General features: G+C 45.3%; 1 protein-coding gene across 4 annotated transcripts in view; it reads left to right on the forward strand.

Annotated features, from left to right (window-relative positions):
* The window catches only part of LOC112253832 (semaphorin-3D), a 66,392-nt gene extending 45,597 nt beyond the window's left edge, over window positions 1-20,795 (forward strand). For 2 of the 4 annotated variants that reach the window (XM_024425852.1, XM_024425853.1), the window contains exons 12-18: window positions 2,188-2,410; window positions 4,157-4,245; window positions 4,882-4,923; window positions 5,925-6,082; window positions 8,227-8,291; window positions 8,408-8,547; window positions 18,992-20,795. In XM_024425852.1, the coding sequence (XP_024281620.1) occupies window positions 2,188-2,410; window positions 4,157-4,245; window positions 4,882-4,923; window positions 5,925-6,082; window positions 8,227-8,291; window positions 8,408-8,547; window positions 18,992-19,462 (1,188 nt within the window). In that variant the 3' untranslated portion in view covers window positions 19,463-20,795. Of the gene's footprint in view, window positions 1-2,187; window positions 2,411-4,156; window positions 4,246-4,881; window positions 4,924-5,924; window positions 6,083-8,226; window positions 8,292-8,407; window positions 8,548-16,486; window positions 16,697-18,991 lie in introns of all 4 variants that reach the window. The other 2 variants (XR_006079364.1, XM_024425855.1) reach the window with 2 other exon arrangements.
* Window positions 20,796-21,356: the final 561 nt, after the last annotated feature.

Consider the following 21,356-nt stretch of genomic DNA (forward strand, 5'->3'; position numbering starts at 1 on the left):
GCCAAAGCTAGACAAGCATTTGTGTAAGTTTATCGATAGCCTAGCATAGCATTATGCCTTGCTAGCATCAGGCAACCTTGTCACAAATCAGAAAAGCAATCAAATGAAATCGTTTACCTTTGATGAACTTCGGATGTTTTCACTCACGAGACTCCCAGGTAGATAGCCAAAGTTCATTTTTTCCCAAAAGATGATTTTTGTAGACAAAATAGCTCCGTTTGTTCTTCACATTTGGCTGAGAAATCGCCCAGAAATTGCAGTCACGAAAACGGCAAAAAATATTCAAAATTAGCTCCATAATATCGACAGAAACATGGCAAACGTTTATAATCAATCCTCAAGGTGTTTTTCTAATATCTATTCGATAATATATCCGTCGGGACAATTAGTTTTTCAGTAGGACCGATTGGAGTAATGGCTACCTCTGTATTTTACGCGAGAATCTCTCTCGGAGCCACCATGTGACCACTTACACAATGTGGCCGCCTACGGCTATTCTTCAACAGAAATGCGTAAAACTACGTCACAATACTGTAGACACCTTGGGGAATGCGTAGAAAGCGTAAGCTCGTTGATGGCACATTCACAGCTCAATAGGGACTCATTGGAACGCAGCGCTTTCAAAACCTGGGGCACTTCCGGATTGGATTTTCTCAGGCTTTCGCCTGCAACATCAGTTCTGTTGTACGCACAGACAATATCTTTACAGTTTTGGAAACGTTAGAGTGTTTTCTATCCAAAGCTGTCAATTATATGCATATTCTAGCATCTTATTCTGACAAAATATCCTGTTTAAAACGGGAACGTTTTTTTTCCAAAAATGAAAATAGTGCCAGGTTTTAACTAAACTAAAATCCTTATCAGTCTACACACAATACCCCAATATGACAAGGTGAAAACTGTTGTTTTTTTTTACAATAAAAAACAGAAATACCTTATTTACATAAGTATTCACACCCTTTGCTATGAGACTCGAAATTGAGCTTAGGTGCATCCTGTTTCCATTGGTCATCCTTGAGATGTTTCTACAACTTGATTGGAGTCCACCTGTGGTAAATTCAATTGATTGAACATAATTTGGAAAGGCACACACCTGTCTATATAAGGTCCCACAGTTGACAGTGCATGTCAGAGCAAAAACCAAGCCATGAGGTCAAAGGAATTGTCCGTAGAGCTCCAACACAGGATTGTGTCGAGGCATAGATCTTGGGAAGATCAACAAAACATTTCTGCAGCATTTAGGGTCCCCAAGAACACAGTGGCGTGGAACCATCAAGACTCTTCCTTGAGCTGGCTGCCCAGGGCAAATTGAGCAATCGGAGAAGAAGGGCCTTGGTCAGGGTGGTGACCAAGAACCTGATGGTCACTCTGACAGAACTCCAGTTTCTCTGTGGAGATGGGAGAACATTCCAGAAGGACAACCATCTCTGCAGCACTCCACCAACATCTCTAGAGAAACCTGAAAATAGCAGTACAGCGACGCTCCCCATCCAATTTGATAGAGCTTGAGAGGATCTGCAGAGAAGAATGGGAAAAACTCCCCAAATACAGGTTTTCCAAGCTTGTAGCGTCTTAGCCAAGAAAACCTAAGTATGTAATTAATCACGGCCAAATGTGCTTCAACAAAGTACCGAGTTAAGGGGTTGAATACTTATGTAAATGTGATTTTTTTTTTCATTTCTTTATTTTTTATACATTTGCTTTGTCATTTTGTGGTATTGTGTGTAGATTGATGAGGGGGGGAAACTATTTAATAAAGGCTGTAACGTAACAAAATATGGAAAACGTCAAGAGTTCTGAATACTTTCCGAATGCACTTTATGTGTCGGTACATTTGTGTATATGCGTGCATGTGTGGGTATATGTGTGTGTATATGTGTGTGTATATGTGTGTGTATATGTGTGTGAGGGGATATGCATTGCGCCATCGAGGGATGGTTTATAACTGTATAATAGGAGGAACAGATGGGGTAGAAGGGTTGTGAACTCCAGAAGTAGCGGTATGTACTTGAATCTGTGGAGTACTTCAGTTCACCACCAGATGGAGACAAGTTCAAAAACAGCTGAAGTGAGTCTTTAATGCCAGGGATTCCTAAATTAGTCCTTAAGGTACTTATCTAGATGACTATCTGCTTCGAGGTAGGCTTTCATACTGTTTGAACATGATTGTCTATCCCCTTTCCCCAGTGTCCCAGTAAGACGTATGATCCCAGGATAAGGACCACTAAAGACTTCTCAGATGAGGTGGTCAGCTTCATCCGCTTCCACCCCCTCATGTTCCGCTCCGTCTACCCCCTGACCAGCCGACCCGTGTTCACGCGTGTACGTGTCGACTACACACTGACACAGATAGTGGTGGACCGCGTCATGGCTGAGGACGGACAGTATGAAGTCATGTTTCTGGGGACAGGTGAGAGATGGACACAAACACACACAGTTTTCAGTAACCCTAACATTCTATTCTCAGCCTTCCTCTTTAACCTGAAAATGTTAAGACTGTTTGAATGTTAGATGTTGTTTTAATTCCATCCTGCAGTACTGTTGATACTCTGTGTGTGAGCTCCATATGAAATCCCATGTCCCCTATCATATTTGAGTCAGAAAAGGACATTCATCTGATAGGTAAGATATACAAAACCTTACGGAAAGCCTATCCAACTCTCAATCTCTTAGAATTTTTAAAAAACAAAAATCGGACTAAAATTTGAACCAAGACTTTAAAAGAACTGATATTGGCACAAGTTGGAGGGAAAGTTGAAACATACAGTGCCTTCAGAAAGTATTCATATCCCTTTACGTATTCCACATTTTGTTGTGTTACAGCCTGAATTCAAAATGGATTTAAATTGAGATGTTGTGTCACTGGTCTACACACAATACAGCATAACTTCAAAGTGGAATTATGTTTTTAGACATTTTTTTTGTTAATAAAAAATGTAAATCTGAAATGTCTTGAGTCAATGAATATTCAACTCCTTTGTTATGACAAGCCTAAATAAATTCAGGAGCAAACGTTTGCTTAACAAGTCACAAATAAGTTGCATGAAATAATAGTTTTTAACATGATTTTTTAATGACTACCTCATCTCTGTACTTTTTTTTTTACATACTGTAAGGTCCCTCATTCGAGCAGTACATTTCAAACACAAACTCAACCACAAAGACCAGGGAGGTTTTCCAATACCTTGCAAAGAAGCTCACCTATTGATAGATGGGTAAAAAATAAAACAGACATTGAATATCCCCTGGAACATGGTGAAGTTATTAATTACACTTTGGATGGTGTATCAATACACCCAGTCACTACAAAGATACAGGCGTCCTTCCTAACTCAGTTGCCAAAGAGGCAGGAAACTCAGGGATTTCAATTTTGACTTTAAAACAGTTACAGAGTTTAGTGGGCGTGATAGGAGAAAACTGAGGATGGATCAATAACATTGTAGTTACTCCACAATGCTAACCTAAATGACAGTGAAGAGTATTTTGTGTAGATCGTTGACAAAAAAGGACATTTAAATCCATTTTAATCTCACCTTCTAAAACAACAAAATATGTGAAAAATCAAGGGGTGTGAATTCTTCCTTAAGGCACTGTAACTAACAACATTACAGTTAACGAAAATGTACACTTAATCCAGTATAATCTCATGTGTAGAATTTATTATACAAGAGACAAAATTCACAAATTCTACAGCACAAAGGCAGAGTCATGTCTTAAGTCTAAAATGAACAATGACACAATAATCATTGTTCATAATAATTTCAAGACATGGCATATGAGGATGCAGTGAGGTACCCGGTGGGTTGGACTATACTTTTCGCGTAAATCATCTTGAAAAAACACATTCTTAAAAATTGAAAATCAACTGGGCAGGTGTGATGTCATTGGTGTTTGTGTGTGTCTGTATGCTGTTGTTTGTATGTTTTATGTTTTGTATTGTTTAAATAAAAAACAAATGTACATTTTAAAAAAGAAATCCCCTGTCTTTGCTGTCATGCTCAGACTGACCAGCAGATAGCGCTACAACATCATAGTCTGTTTGTAGCCAAGCAGTCCCATTTCAGTAGATCTCTTTCACTAGAAAGCGAGTGAAAGAGAAGTATTATGTGTGTGTATTTCAAGCATGTGAAAATATAAACATTTGTGTGTTGTCCAGATGCTGGGTCAGTTCTAAAGGTGGTGAGCATTACTCAGGAGAACTGGTCTACTGAGGAGGTGATTCTGGAGGAGCTCTCAGTGTTCCAGGTAATACACACACACACACACACACACACACACAGCTTTAAATATGGTCTTCATTCACATAGGGTTTGGAGAAGTTGAATACATATACACCAGATCTGTCAGTATACTCTGATGCAGATAACTGACTTTTTCTAAATCATATTATCTCCACTGCAGGCAGAAAATTATATCTGTATGTAGCTACTCATACTACTAAAAAACGAATATCCTGAATTTCCTTCTGTCCTGGAATTCAAGGTCAAGATGATTTGTCAATTAATATTAATCAACCAACATTTTCATTTAGCTTTTTTTCTTTTTTTTAACATTATCTCTTGATTGTCAACTCTTTAAACAGCAGTATAGTATGAATACCTTACTATCCTAAACACACAGCAGGAGTTCTGGGGGTATAGAGAGGAGAGTTGGTGTGTTTCTCTAGTTTGACAGACATAGAGTGAGTTTATTCTCTCTCGTTGATTCACACACTCCTTGGTTGAACTCTCTAACCTGAGGCCATCTCCGTAGCTGCAAAATGAGCTTGGTTTTTCTCAAGTATAACTAATTAGCTAACGACTACACTGTATGTATTAAGTAGAAAGTACGAGTCAGTGTGGATGTGTGTATAGTGGAGATAATGTGTGTTTTCTCCTCTAGGCTCCCACTCCCATCCTGAGTATGGAGATCTCTTCTAAACAGGTAAGAACTCCCCTCTTCTCTCTATCCCTCCTTTCCATCTCTATCTTCCCCTACATTTCTCGTTTACTGTAGCTTCAGGGGTACTAACTGCACCATCCACAGCCACCTTCCCTCTTTCCTTCCCTTCTCCTCCCCTCTCTTGCTCACCTCCTCCCTCGCTATCTGAGGGTCAGGGATGTCAACAGACCGTTCAACTCCAATCACAGCCTCCCTTCATCTGCCACAGCCTGTGTGTGTGTGTGTGTGTGTGTGTGTGTGTGTGTGTGTGCATTCGTGTGTGTATGTGTGTGTGTGTGCGCGCATGTGTGTGTGCGTGTATGTGTGTGTGTGCATTCGTGTGTGTGTGTGTGTGTGTGTGTGTGTGCGTGCGTGTTCATCTCATCCCAACCCATCCCCCAGTGTTTTCCATATTTCCGTTCAGTGTTTGTTTTGTAATCCCTTGTTCAGACGAGTCCAGGCAGATCCATACAAAACACCTTTTCTCTCTCTCTCTCTCTCTCTCTCTCTCTCTCTCTCTCTCTCTCTCTCTCTCTCTCTCTCTCGTTGTTGAAGGTTTTGTTGTTTAAACCACCTTTAAAGTTATGGGGACTGACTTCCAGTAATAATAATATTGGAGGTGAGAACCTTGAGGATACACTCTTCAAAAAAAGGGTTCCAAAATGGTTCTTTGGCTGTCCCCGTAGAAAACCCCCTTTTGGTTCCAAGTAGAAATCTTTTGGATTCCATGTAGAACCCTCGTTTTTTCTACGAGTGTACTGTACTATATGCTGCTGGATATGTGGGTGTACTAAATCACATATGTGAACTCACATGCGCACGCATGGACACACACACATACAATGAAAAAAATGGAGATCAGAAAAACACAGGTCTCTTCCCCACAATGAACCATATTATAGTGTAAACAGCAACAACATATAGCGAGGTGATTAGTTGAAACAAGTGTGCTAGACTGAATCCTTCCCTGAGGTAGTTTGTTCTCACCATCCCTGTTTCCATAGCAACAGCTGTATGTGGGTTCGGGGGCTGGGCTAGCCCAGGTGTCCCTGAGCAGGTGTCACCTGTATGGTCAGGTGTGTGCAGAGTGTTGCCTTGCCAGAGATCCTTACTGCGCCTGGGACGGACACACCTGCTCACAATACGTCCCAGCATCCAAGAGGTAGAACACACACACACACACACACGCGCACACACACGCACACGCACACGCACACCCACACGCACACACACATTTGTTCAGGTGTATGATGGTGCAGAAAATGTCCAATAATGTCCTGTACAGTTTCCATAACATGTTGTAACCTTAAGAACATATAAACTATACAGGAACATATAAAACAGGAACATATAAAACAGCTGTCACATTGTTACTCCTTTCATCTGAGGTATCTGAAACATATCAGGCCTCAGGACCCATAGATTACCTATTAGTTATCCATGAAATGAAGGGCATTTGTCATTAACTCTGACATGTCCATACTTCCTTTTCAGATCAGGTATGTGTAGACGTCCACTAGCAGGATTTAATGAATCCGTAGAAGAGCGAAGGTTTCTATCATACCTGACGTCCTATTTTTCAGGGTTCCAGGGACTGTCATAGAGAATTCAGATATTTTCACTAAATATGTTTTTGGTGGGCTTTTGTTTCTTTGGTGTTTCTCTCTGCCACAGGGCATTAACCCACTTTTCTTTCTCTCTCTCTCTCTCTCTCTCTCTCTCTCTCTCTCTCTCTCTCTCTCTCTCGCTCTCGCTCTCTCTGATTAGAAGCTCTCTGATGGGCTAATTATTAATGTACTGTCATTCTCCTTCTGTCTGTTGTCGTCTTTGTTTATATGGAGTGTTTGTGTATGTGTGTGTATGTGTTTGTGTGTTTGTCCCGAGTAAGTGGCCTAGTCAGACTATAGCAGATTGTCTAATGGCCTACATTTTGGGGTCACACTATTGCATTATGGCTGAGGAGGGGTCATGTTATTGCATTGTGGGTTATAGAGGGGGTGGTTGGTTGGTGCCTGGTGGTACTTTGAAAACTGATCTGAGGACATACAGGCTGTAGAATACAAAACTCTACACATTACCTACATATATGGGGGATAGCGAGAGATGGTGAGAGAGGGGAGAGCAAAACAGAGAGAAAATTACAGGGAGGCATATATCTCAAGTTCAAGCTAAATCTATAGGATGTAGGTGGTTGACTGTGTAAACACCAATAGATCCATCCATAGCTTTCAGAGAGAGAGGCAGCTTTGGAATATCTAGTCTTTGTCCAAAACACTTGAATATTTGGCTATTGAGTTCAACTTGGCTATTGAGTGCAACTTGGCTATTGAGTGCAACTTGGCTATTGGGTTCATCTTGGATATTGGGTTCATCTTGGCTATTGAATTCAACTTGGCTATTGGGTTCAGCTTGGCTATTGGGTTCAACTTGGCTATTGGGTTCATCTTGGATATTGGGTTCATCTTGGCTATTGAATTCAACTTGGCTATTGGGTTCAGCTTGGCTATTGGGTTCAACTTGGCTATTGGGTTCAGCTTGGCTATTGGGTTCAGCTTGGCTATTGGGTTCATCTTGGCTATTGGGTTCAACTTGGCTATTGGGTTCAACTTGGCTATTGGGTTCAGCTTGGCTATTGGGTTCAACTTGGCTATTGGGTTCAACTTGGCTATTGGGTTCAGCTTGGCTATTGGGTTCAACTTGGCTATTGGGTTCAACTTGGCTATTGGGTTCAACTTGGCTATTGGGTTCAACTTGGCTATTGGGTTCAACTTGGCTATTGGGTTCAACTTGGCTATTGGGTTCAACTTGGCTATTGGGTTCAGCTTGGCTATTGAGTTCAACTTGGCTATTGGGTTCAACTTGGCTATTGGGTTCAACTTGGCTATTGGGTTCAGCTTGGCTATTGGGTTCCGTGTGTTCTTTACGTATCTGTGGTTGTCAGTTGTTGGGTTCAGTGTGTTATCCATATATGGTTGTTGTCAGTATGTTCAGCATGTTAGACAGATTGACCAGGTTTATCAGGACAGACAGAGCAGCTTCAATCACTGCCTGAAGTAACTCCTGTTACCGGTAATAGAAAGGCCCTGGAAAAAAAACTGATCTGGACTCGCAGAAACACACACACACACACACACACACACACACACACACACACACACGCACGCACGCAGAGAGAAAACCTTTTGTGTGTTAAGAAGAGTAAAACATTGCCTTGACAGCAGGATGTGACCTTGTCACCTTTCTTGACCTCTCACCCCTAACCCTGCGGCGTGTGTGTGTGTTTATGTATGTGTTTTGTGTTGACAGGAGAGCCAGAAGACAAGACATCAAACATGGCGACCCATCCAGCCAGTGTTGGGACACAGAGGACAGTAAGTAACAACACTGCTGCTCTGACTCCCTCTACATGGTGTGTGGGTTGGTGTGCGACCGTGACAATCACAATATAACATGTTAACACTTTAAGGATATATTTCTGTGTTCTCAGCTCTGCGTGGAGGCAGGGTGGAGGAGAGGACAATGTTTGGGGTGGAGAATAACTCCACCTTCCTGGAGTGTCTCCCCAAATCACAACAGACCACCACACGCTGGTTCATACATAGACCTGGAGCTGAACACAGAGAGGAGGTGAGACAGAACACACACGCGCACGCACGCACGCACGCACACACACACACACACACACACACACAGATAGGCCACACGCAGTCTTATACAACTACCCTTGGTGGGGACACAAAATTCAGTCCTATTCAAAATCCTATTCTTCCTAACCCTAAATCTAACCCTCACCCCAACCTTCACCCCAAAACCTAACCTTAACCCTAGCCCCTAACTCTAAACCTAATTCTAATCCTTACACTAATTCTGACCTTAACCCTAATCCCCCTAGAAATCAATTAAATGTTCCCAGTTGGTCATATTTTTGTTTGTTTACTATTCTTTTGGGAACACACACACACACACACAAACACACACACACACACACACACATTGTAGAGAGGGGTCAAAGAAGTAGTAAGTAATGTGTTATCAGAGGCTTACAGTGCTAGCATTACTAGAGAGGTTATAAGTCATCACATCCCATGTCTGATACACAGACACTTTAACTGCCTAGAACAGACACTCTCTCTGTTACATCATATACCCTTACATAACAGCATAACAACACACCCAAACACAACAACCTGGAGGGGTGCTTAGAGGTTCTACACGGTTTATGTGCTCCTTTCTCTTGTTCTGTTTCACATTGCCCCCAAATACAAAGATAATATTCTGCTCATGGCTGGGGAAACAAAGGATTACGGAAAGAGAAAGTCTCTACTGCGAGGAAACATCAACCCTCTGTCCAAAAGTGGGACGAACGGATATGCTGGCCATTTTGACTAGGATTTAGTCTTGTTTTCGTACGGTCACTATGTCATGCACCTTCCCTCCTTTCTTCCTTGGAGTGATCTTGATCTGTCACAACCGAATAGGTGAGCTGTTTCACTACAAAGCTTTCACCAATCCACTTCATATCCAATGATGTCTACACAGTGATATATTGTTACAGTGTTCTAACAGAGTCTTAACGTTACTAGTCAGTCAGCAATTTTAAGGTTAAATATTTGAAGTGGTGTACCTGAGTCCACTGTTGCCCTCTGACCGGAAGCTGAGCTAGATTTTCACTCTAGTTTTTACCAGAATGGTCCGTTTGACTTTGGAACCCCCGGGGTTACTGTAGAAAGAGGAGGAAGAGGAAGAGGGGAGGAGGAGGAGAAGAGGTCAGGAGAAGGGTAATATGTAACAGTAGATGCATCAGGTATTCTTTGATGTTTTAATGAGTAACCTTGTCTGAGACCTACACAGTCAACTGTCAACTCTCACCTTTGTAGAACAAAGAGCTGATGACCAGCGGTCAATCCCTTAGTGGCTTCCAGATGGAGATCACAGATAGTGATTCACTAGCACAGTCCATCCATCACTCTCTTTCTCTTTTATTTTCTCTCTCTCTTCCTTACTCTACTCTCCTATTCCTCATCCTCCTATTTCGTCCTCGCTCCCTGAACTCATACCGGTCGTTATGAGTCGAATTGACCTTCTAAAACTTTTGTCTCTGGTCGAGGTGGTGACTGACTGAGACCAGACACTGGAAGAGAGAGAGGGAGAGTTAGAGGGAAATTGAGAGGGAGAGGGACAGAGAGAGGGACAAAGAGAGGGAGACTGGGAGATAAATGTGTTTGTATTGGAGGAGTGGAACCGGTAGGTGAAGTGAAGAGAAAGAGAGGGGACAGGGAGGGGAGGTTTTGGTAAGGGGAGATGAGGAGAGAGAGACATCATTTTTGGGGGTAAGGGGAGGTGAGAAGTTTGAGACAGGTTTTTTTGGTAAGGGGAGGTGAGGAGAGAGAGAGACAGGTTTTTTGTGGTAAGGGGAGGTGAGGAGAGAGAGACAGGTTTTTGTGGGAAATGAGAGGTGAGGAGAGAGAGACTGTTTTTTTCTGGGAAAGGGGAGGTGAGGAGAGAGAGACAGGTTTTTTGTGGGAAATGAGAGGTAAGGAGAGAGAGACTGTTTTTTTCTGGGAAAGGGGAGGTGAGGAGAGAGAGACAGGTTTTTGTGGGAAAGGAGAGGTGAGGAGAGAGAGAGACAGGTTTTTTTGGGAAATGAGAGGTGAGGAGAGAGAGACTGTTTTTTTCTGGGAAAGGGGAGGTGAGGAGAGAGAGACAGGTTTTTGTGGGAAATGAGAGGTAAGGAGAGAGAGACTGTTTTTTTCTGGGAAAGGGGAGGTGAGGAGAGAGAGACAGGTTTTTTGTGGGAAAGGAGAGGTGAGGAGAGAGAGAGACAGGTTTTTTTGGGAAATGAGAGGTGAGGAGAGAGAGACAGGTTTTTTGTGGGAAAGGAGAGGTGAGGAGAGAGAGACAGGTTTTTTGTGGGAAATGAGAGGTGAGGAGAGAGAGACTGTTTTTTTCTGGGAAAGGGGAGGTGAGGAGAGAGAGACTGTTTTTTGTGGGAAAGGAGAGGTGAGGAAAGCAGCTCATTGAGGTTGACACTCATCTCCTGAACCAGACCATAGAGATTGGTCTAGTCAACACCTCCAGTGTGTGTGTGTGTGTGTGTGTGTGTGTGTGTGTGTGTGTGTGTGTGTGTGTGTGTGTGTGTGTGTGTGTCACCGCGTTCCCCAGATGGGAAACCAGGCAAGGCCATATGGGTTAGAAACACAATGGGAAGGAGGTTGAAGGATTGGATGCAGGAGTTCTCTCTCTGGAATAGTTTGACCCTGACTATGTTGAATGGTGTAGATACATGTTATACAGAAGTCCCACAGAGAGCAACATTCACACTAGCAGCTGTCCAGATACATGCTACTGGTGGAATGACCTTTAGAGGAGCTTTCATTTATCAACCTTTATTATATATTGTGTGGGTGGTCTTACAGCTGGACTTTCATATAGTAGCAGGTGATGTCTGTTTTATTTCACTTTCCATCCTATTTTTATTTCATAATTTCAGACTCCTCCCATCAGCCTTTTCCCTTCTTCCCTCTGTCCTCCGTATCATTCCACCTGCCCCCGACCTCTCCTCAATCCCTTCCTCCCTTCCACCTGCCCCCGACCTCTCCTCAATCCCTCCCTCCCTTCCACCTGCCCCCGACCTCTCCCCAATCCCTCCCTCCCTTCCACCTGCCCCTGACCTGTCCTTAATCCCTTCCTCCCTCCCTTCCACCTGCCCGACCTCTCCTCAATCCCATCCTCCCTTCCACCTGCCCCCGACCTCTCCTCAATCTCTTCCTCCCTTCCACCTGCCCCCGACCTCTCCTCAATCCCTCCCTTCCTGCCTTCCACCTGCCCCCGACCTCTCCTCAATCCCTTCCTCCCTTCCACCTGCCCCCGACCTCTCCTCAATCCCTTCCTCCCTTCCACCTGCCCCCGACCTCTCCTCAATCCCTTCCTCCCTTCCACCTGCCCCCGACCTCTCCTCAATCTCTTCCTCCCTTCCACCTGCCCCCAACCTCTCCTCAATCCCTCCCGACCTCTCCTCAATCTCTTCCTCCCTTCCACCTGCCCCCAATCTCTCCTCAATCCCTCCCTTCCTGCCTTCCACCCTGCCCCCGACCTCTCCTCAATCCCTTCCTCCCTTCCACCTGCCCCCGACCTCTCCTCAATCCCATCCTCCCTTCCACCTGCCCCCGACCTCTCCTCAATCCCATCCTCCCTTCCATCGCTCCTTCCTCCCTTCCACTGCCCCCGCCCCCTCTCCTCAATCCCTTCCTCCCTTCCACCTGCCCCCGACCTCTCCTCAATCCCATCCTCCCCTCCACCTGCCCCCGACCTCTCCTCAATCCCTCCCTTCCTCCCTTCCACCTGCCCCCGACCTCTCCTCAATCCCTCCCCTTCCACCCTGCCCCCGACCTCTCCTCAATCCCCCTCCCTTCCTCCCTTCCACCTCCACCCCCCGACCTCTCCTCAATCCCTCCCTTCCTCCCTTCCACCTGCCCCCGACCTCTCCTCAATCCCTCCCTTCCTCCCTTCCACCTGCCCCCGACCTCTCCTCAATCCCTCCCTTCCTCCCTTCCACCTGACCTCTCCTCAATCCCTCCCTTCCTCCCTTCCACCTGCCCCCGACCTCTCCTCAATCCCTCCCTTCCTCCCTTCCACCTGCCCCCGACCTCTCCTCAATCCCTCCCTTCCTCCCTTCCACCTGCCCCCGACCTCTCCTCAATCCCTCCCTTCCTCCCTTCCACCTGCCCCCAAACTCTCCTCAATCCCTTCCTCCCTTCCACCTGTCCCCGACCTCTCCTCAATCCCTTCCTCCCTTCCACCTGTCCCCGACCTCTCCTCAATACCATCCTCCCTCCACCTGTCCCCGACCTCTCCTCAATGCCTTCCTCCCTTCCACCTGCCCCCAACCTCTCCTCAATCCCTCCCTTCCTCCCTTCCACCTGCCCCCGACCTCTCCTCAATGCCTTCCTCCCTTCCACCTGTCCCCGACCTCTCCTCAATACCATCCTCCCCTCCACCTGTCCCCGACCTCTCCTCAATGCCTTCCTCCCTTCCACCTGTCCCCGACCTCTCCTCAATGCCTTCCTCCCTTCCACCTGTCCCCGACCTCTCCTCAATGCCTTCCTCCCTTCCACCTGCCCCCAACCTCTTTCATCTGTTTCTTTCTTCTCCCCCTTCTCCTCTCTCCCTCTCACCATAATAAGTATCATGTCAGAATTATGTTGAAAAATACATTCAACTCTACAAACTACATTCAGATTCCTCCTGAAACCTCCTGACACTTTTGTAGAGGATGTATGTGTAATAGCACTGTGGTAAGTACTAGTGTAGAACCTCTTTATTAGGGCTTACCATGTTTACTTCTGAATCCGGACTCATCATATCACAGCTGTAGTAGAGTTGTACACATCATCAATGTCAAGATGGAGAGATACTCTACTGACACACACACACACACACACACACACACTGATCACACACAGACTAGCTGGCCTTTATGCGTGGGACATGAATGATCTCTTCCACATCAAAGCACTCCAATCTATACCTAGTGGACTCATTATGTCTCCAGGAGTGATACCAATATTTATTTTCTGCTTTAAGTATGTCTTCCCAGTAGCCTATTTGGTGTGTGAACTGCTGACTGCTCATAACTTACAGCTGATTAAGGGGCAGGGCAATTTGTGACTGTTTTGTTAGTCAGTGGCTCTATAGGACGGGTAGTGGTTTCACTGTTTTTCTGAGTATATAACCAGCTTCCCACACTCCATCTCAGTGTGCTTCATTCTATATAGAGGACTCCTGATATTTCCAGGAGTGAGACGTATAATTGTTGTCTTCATCTGTTGTTGTCTAGTATTGTCTTCTTGCTAGCTAGTGTCATCTACTTTAAGTGCTGTCTGTCTGCCCAATAGCTACTTGGTGTGTGAACTGCTGACTGCTCATAACCTGCAGCTGATTGTTGACACATCAACCAGGATTAAGGGGCAGGGCAATTTGTGAATTCTGTTGTTTTGATAATCAGTGGCTGTATTGGAGGGGGAGTGGTTTCTCCTCTCCTAGGCAGTCAGCATATAGTACAGGGAAGTGCGCTCTTCACCTCCAGTAGGAAATTAGTGTTAGTACTTCAGTCTAATATAATAAGCCATTTAGGTTTTTATCCAAAGCGACTTACAGTCATGCATGCATACATTTTAAGTAAAGATGGTCCCGGGAATCAAACCCACTATCATGGTGTTGCAAGGCGCCATACTCTACCAATTGAGCCACAGAGGACCTCATACGACCAGTCTCCTCTGTTATCTCAGCCGGAGCTGTAAGCGGCGGCCTCGTCGCCAAAACCAAGACAGTTCTGCGCAGTTGTTCGGGGGAGGAAAGAGAGGAAGGCTCCACACCACTCTCTCATTTGAGTATCTTACCTAGTTATTTTCAGATCTCAGAGTTATTTTGTAGCTTTGCCAACTGTGTGGCTTTTCTATACCTGTTAGCTTTACAGACGCTCCCCACCCCTTGGCTGCAACCCTTCTAATGAACGCCACGTTCATCTCAGCCTATGCTGACTTTTTGGCCCTTAACGTAAAGATGAATCACCCCAGAGAACAATGCTACTCCAGCTGCTCTCTTGTCATCTGACTACGTGTTCTCTCATAGTCCGAGAGCATCTTGTCATCGCGGTAGTGGAGCAGGGCTACTCATTTCACCTAAATGCAGAAATTGATTTTCTCTTTAGTCTCTCACTCATCTGTCCATCTCCTAATTTGAATTCCATGCTGTCACTGTCACATGTCCTCTCACGATTCACATTGTTGTCATCTATCGCCCACCAGATGCCTTTAGCGAGTTCCTCAATTGATCTTGACACCTTGATAAGCTAATTTCCTGACCGGTGGCTCACCGCTCTTCGTACTGGCCGACTTCAACCTCCCGATGTCTGCCTTCAATTAATTTCTTTCCAACTCTTTGATTCCCCTCCTTGCCTATTTTTACCTCACCCATTCCCAGTCCCCTCCCACTCACAAGGCAGGCAATATGCTTGACTTCATCTTTACTAGAGGCTGTTCGCCTACTAACCTCACTGAAACCACCCTTCAAGTCTCGGATCCCAATTCATTTCCCCCTTTCCTCAAATCCTAACCACTCAGCCCCTACCTAGATGGTCAATTGCCATCACAATCCTCGCTCTCTCTCTTCCGCTACTCTCTCCTCTTCTATCCTATCATCACTCTCTTCTGCTAAATCCATCTACCTCCTATCTCCTGGTTTTGCCTCATCAACCCTGCTCTCCTTCCTTTCCGCATCCTATGACTCGCACTGTCACCTTTCCTCCTGGCCGACTCAGCCCTTCCCTCCTGCTCTGTGGCTGAGTGACTCATTGCAAGCTTACAGAACAGGGCTGCGGGCAGCTAAGTGAAACTGGAGCAAAACTAAACATCCGGAGTACCTGTCGTATGTTCACTCCCTCCTCTCCACCTTGTTTCCCTTTTTATCCACTGTTAATACCACTTTCTATCGCTCTACATTTCAAGCTTCTTCCTCTAACCCCAGGAAACTCTTTTCCACCTTATCGTCCCTCCTTAATAATCCTCTGACAATCACCCTCCCTCCTCTCTCTGCGGACGACTTTGTCAACAACTTTGAAAAGAAGGTTAACAACATCCTCTCCTCATTTACTCAGCCTAATGAGTCCACTGGTCTCACTCACACAACTACCCTATGCCTTGATCTCTTTCTCCCCTCTCTCCAGATGAGAAACAAGTGAGGTCCGGCCGCACGACAACCTGCCCGCTCGACCCCATCTCTTCCTCCCTTCTCCAGACCATCTCTGGAGACCTTCTCCCATTCCTCACTTCCCTCATCAACTCATACACTGGATGCATCCCCTCTAATTTTAAAATGGCCAGTGTTGCTCCCCTCCTCAAGAAACCAACACTCTCTGATGTCAAAAACTACAGATTATATATCCCTTCTTTCTTTTATTTCCAAAACCGTTGAGCATGCTATCTCTGACCAACACTCTCGCTATCTCTCTCAGAACAATCTTCTTGATCCTAACCAGTCAGTCTTCAAGACGGGTCACTCAACCCAGACTGCTCTTCTCTGTGTCATGGAGGCTCTCCACACTGCCAAAGCTGACTCTCTCTCCTCTGTTCTCATCCTCCAAGATCTATCTGCTGCCTTCGACTCCATGAACCATCAGATCCTCCTCTCCACCCTCTCAGGGCTGGGCTCTCAGACTCTATCAGATCCTCCTCTCCACCCTCTCAGGGCTGGGGATCTCAGACTCTATCAGATCCTCCTCTCCACCCTCTCAGGGCGGGGCGTCTCAGTTTCTGCACACTCTTCGATTGCATCCTACCTTGCAGGACCGTTCTACGAGGAGACATGGAGAGGATCTGTGTCTGCACCACGTGCTTTCACTACTGGTGTCCCCCAGGTTTCGGTTCTAGGCCGGTTCAACTACTTTTCTTCTCCTCTTCTCTCTATACACCAAGTCACCCGGCTCCGTCATATCCTCACATGGTCTCTCCTATCATAGCTATGTTGATGACACTCAACTACTTTTCTCCTTCCCCCTTCTGACATCCAGGTGGCGAAAAGCATCTGTGCGTACCTGGTATATATCTCAGTTTGGATGTCGGCCCACCAACTCAAGCTCAACATCAACAAATGGAGCGTCTCTTCCTACCAGGGAAGGCCTTGCGGTGTCCCTTGCCCAGAGTGCAAATAACCTTGGCCTTTCCCTGGACAACACCCTGCCGTTCTCTGCAAACATCAAAGCAGTGACTCGCTCCTGCAGGTTCATGCTCTTCAACACCCATAGAGTAATACCCTACCTCACACAGGAAGTGGCGCAAGTCCTAATCCAGAAACTTGTCAGTTCCCGTCTGGACTACTGCATCTCGCTGTTGGCTGGGCTCCCAGCTTGTGCCATCAAACCCCTGCAACTTACCCAGAACCCTGCAGCCCGCCTGCTGTTCCACCTTCCCCAGTTCTCCCGTGTCACCCCGCTCCTCCCGTGTCACCCCGCTCCTCCCGTGTCACCCCGCTCCTCCCGTGTCACCCCGCTCCTCCCGTGTCACCCCGCTCCTCCCGTGTCACCCCGCTCCTCAGCACACTCCACTGACTTCCAGACGAATCTCACATCCACTACAAGAACATGGTGTTTGCCTACAGAGGAGCAAGAGGAACTGCCTCTCTTCCAAAAGCATCTGTAACCCTACCTCTTCAAATAATATCTAAATAATCCCACAGTACCCTCCCTCACACCCCCTCCTCAGCCCTCCCCCCGCCCCCAAAAGCATTTTGTGAACTAACACTCACACTTTCCTTTTCCCCCTTTACTTGCTCTGACTCTGCTGATATTGATACTTTATTGATAATAATGTACTTACTCTGACTGAGATATGTAGTTTTCCCACCTAAAAAAAATGTAAATGAAATGTAAGTCACTATGGATAAGAGCATCTGCTAAATGACTAAAATGTAAAACTGTCTGTGTTTTCAGTTTATTAACCTCTGGCAGGTGGTAAGAGAGCAGCCTGAGGGGGGAAGTATGCAGTGAAGCACTCCCGCTTGCTTCCTCTTTATCTCAGTCACACACACACACACACACCTCTGACCCCATCAGTCAACACACACCGCATCCAAACCCTTAATGTGCATCCTGTTCCAAGGGTCATTACCGTGCTTAAAACACCTTGGGTAGAAATTAGCCGTGTGTTTGTGACACTGTGGGAGGTATTGGAGTGTGTGACGTGTCGTTGAACGTTACAATCTGGTGCTGATAGGTCTGGTATCCCTGTTAGGCCAGAGATCATACATTCCATATGTTTCATACCTATCATATAGGTTTGTTAATGTTGTCTTGCTTATTTCCCTGCTTATTTGTCCTTGGTGAGTTAGGCTTAAAGTCTGTCCAATGTCCAGTCTGTCCAATTCCTATTCTAGATGGTTCCCAGCAAAACAAAATCAGTTCTGTGAAAGTTCCCAGAACATCCGTTAGGTCGCAACAAATGTTCTCAAAACACAACAACTATACAATCATTTTTATTTAACCTTTATTTAACTTGGCAAGTCAGTTAAAAACAAATTCTTATTTACGATGACGGCCTACACCGGCCAAACCCGGACGACCCTGGGCCAGTTCTGCAGCACCCTATGGGACTCCCAATCACGTCCGGTTGTGACACAGCCTCAATTCTAACCAGGGTGTCTGTAGTGACTCTTCTGAGATGCAGTGCTTTAGACCCCTGTGCCACCTGGAAGCCCACTAGTCATGCTGATGATTATAGAACGTTTGTATAAAACATTTGCCTGATGTTGCAAGAACAATCCTAGAACCCATTTAATCTATTCTTTAAATGTTCCCAGAACGTTTCATTAGGTTGTGGGAACCGTCTGGTGGGAACATTGTGGTGACATCACAAAATATATGTTCTCAAAACAAAAAAAAATGGTCCAATTATGCAGATGATTCTACAATGTTTCTTTTAGGATGCAAAAAAACATTCACCTGATGTTACAAGAACGTTCCTAGAACACATGTAATATGTTTAAAGGTTCCCAGAATGTTTCTTTAGGTTGTGGGAACATTGTGTGTACAAGAGATAGGTTCCCAAAGCACAAAATATGCTCAGTTGTGACATTCATACAATGTTTAAGTTAGGTTGAACAAGACATTCCTGTATGTTGCCAGAACACCTGGTCTATGTTCTTTAAAGGGTCCCAGAACATTTAATTCAATTATGGGCGCTGTCTGGGATGTTGCAAGAATATGCACAGAACATTCCCACAATGATGCACAATGTTCCACAATTTCCAAATAAGTAAGTTATGAAATTCATAGCAAATTCATTCATACACTGTGTTATTATACCTGGAAACCTAATGAGGACTTTTGGGGAATGTTCTGTGGTGGTTGTTTTATACAGCATTCTTTGAATGTTTTTGCGATGTTATCATACTAATGTTAGATAAAACCCAAACTAGAACTGGGAATTTTAGCTAATGTTTCCGGTTGGCTGGGTTGTCTCTGTAGAGTACTATATGAATGTTTATAGCTAATATTCTGTAATCTCACCCCCTTTCCCAGGTGAGGCCAGATGACAGAGTGGTCCATACAGGCCAAGGTCTCCTCATTCGCTCTCTCCATCCTGCCGATGCCGGCATGTACGTGTGTATGGCACAGGAGCACACACACTTCACACACACTCTGCTCCGCCTCACGCTGCGCCTCATTTCGTACGGGCATCTTGACGGGCGGCCAAAGCCCAGCAAGGTCCCCAGTGTTGAGGTTCGCCCCGGTGCAGAGTCTCGTCAGCGCTATAAGGACTACCTGCGTGTGATGAGTTCTCCCATTGGCTCGCTGGAGGAGTACTGTGATTCGCTTTGGCTGGAGAAGAGGCCGGCCAATAGGAGAGGTGGAAGAGGGCAGGGGGTGGGGAAATGGAAACACATCCAGGAGCTGAAGAAAAGCAGGAACAGGCGACACCACGGAGAGAGGAATGGAGAGAGGGATAAAGAGATGGATGGAGAGAGGGTAGTGAGGCGGAGGAGAGGATGAGCTGGTGAGGATACCAAAAAGGAGGAGTGAGAACAGCAGTCACAAAAAGTGTCATTAGGGGAACCCATCAATGTTTATAGTGGTAAAGGGGGGCCATGGGTAAGATGATCAAACAAGTAGTTAGACTTGAGGGAAAGTTATAGGGACCACAATACAATCTTAGAAAAAAATGATTCCAATAGGGTTCTTTGGCTGTCCCCATAGGAGAGCCCTTTCTGGTTCCAGCTAGAACCTTTTTGGGTTCCATGTAGGAGCCTCTGTAGAAAGAGTTGTACCTTGAACCAAAATGGTTCTACTTGCAACCAAAAAGAGTTCAATGAGGGTGTAGACTGCTAAGAGTAGACTGCTGTCACCGGTATGATCGTATTTTATACCAGTCAAACACTCATAGGACTTACAAAGGTCTGGCTTTTCAAACTACACTACCCATGATCCCTCTGGCTGTGCCCAGGTTTGTATCTCAATATTGTCTCAGTGCTTTTACTGTTTTATGGTTGTGGCTAGAAGGGGTGCAGATAATGTCAAATGTGATTTCAAACTCCCGTGAGAGTTTGGAATTTGTCAATTTTTCACAAACACAATTTTTTTTAAATTGTTCCAAACATCAGATTTCGAAGTGTTTAACGTTAAGTTCAGGCATTAACTCCAAATTCTCAAGGTTAGTCATTAACTCCGAATGGTTAAGGTTAGGGTAAGGTTAAGGTAACGGTTAAGTTTTTTTGGATAGGCTTAAAACAAAAATTACTTTCTATTGCTAGATTTGAACTTTCAATCTGAGGCAGATGCTTATCCACAACACCCTAGCAAAACCAGTGTTCCCTGTTGTCCCTAGTGGCCAGTTTCCACGCCATCTCCCGTCGTCCTCAGACATGGATGGACGTTGAATATTGACTTGTATCATGGGTGACATGGCTAAGCCAGTATGGTCTGAGTTCACAACAAGTGTGTGATGTCAATGAACTTCGCTGCATCCCTTCTAGCCATGACCCTATTTGATCCTATTGAGATGTGGCCCATAGGTCAATAGTGTGTGTGTTAATCAGATGCATTCATGTTGAATGACTGTAAATACTTCGATAACATGTACAGGAGAAACTGCATGCTCTAGATAAGCTTAGCGATGACCTATTCTACTACGACTATAATAATCATGTATTATGTCTGGAATGAACAAAGAATCATATTTTTGTACAAAGTGAATGTTTCTGTTTTTGTAGGTGTATTTTGGTATTGTCTAAAAGTTATTTAAATAAACTCTTGCCTTATAATCCTGAATGAGTATGGAGAGGGAGAGAGAATGAGACAGAGAAATAAAAAGTGCGTCATAAGTTTATTTTTGTACCGCAGTGAACTTTTTCAGCTCAGCTGGTCAGTCCTGATATAACAGCAGCCTTGCACACACACACGCACACACACGCATGCACGCACACACACACACACAGACATACACACACGCACACGCATGCACAGACACACACACAGACGCACACACAGACACACACACACAGACACATACACACACGCACACGCATGCACACACACACAGACACACACACCCAGACACACACACACGCACACACACGCATGCTGCACACACAGACACACACGCATGCTGCACACACAGACACACACACCCAGACACACACACACGCACACACACGCATGCTGCACACACAGACACACACACACTGCATGGAGATGTCAGGATGATTCAGTTCCAGCTGGCCGTAGATGCTGTAGGGCAGAACTGTGTGTCTGGGAGATACAGCTGATGTGCAGGATATATTGGTTTGTCAGTATTGGGCTGATAGGACAGACTATAACAGCATAAAGCCTAAGGGGTTTTTGGTTCTTGTGGTCTTGTGGTCTTGCAATGTAGTGTTATATAACCTCT

The sequence above is a fragment of the Oncorhynchus tshawytscha genome, linkage group LG19 (assembly GCF_018296145.1).
Source record: "Oncorhynchus tshawytscha isolate Ot180627B linkage group LG19, Otsh_v2.0, whole genome shotgun sequence".
Lineage (NCBI taxonomy): Eukaryota > Metazoa > Chordata > Actinopteri > Salmoniformes > Salmonidae > Oncorhynchus > Oncorhynchus tshawytscha.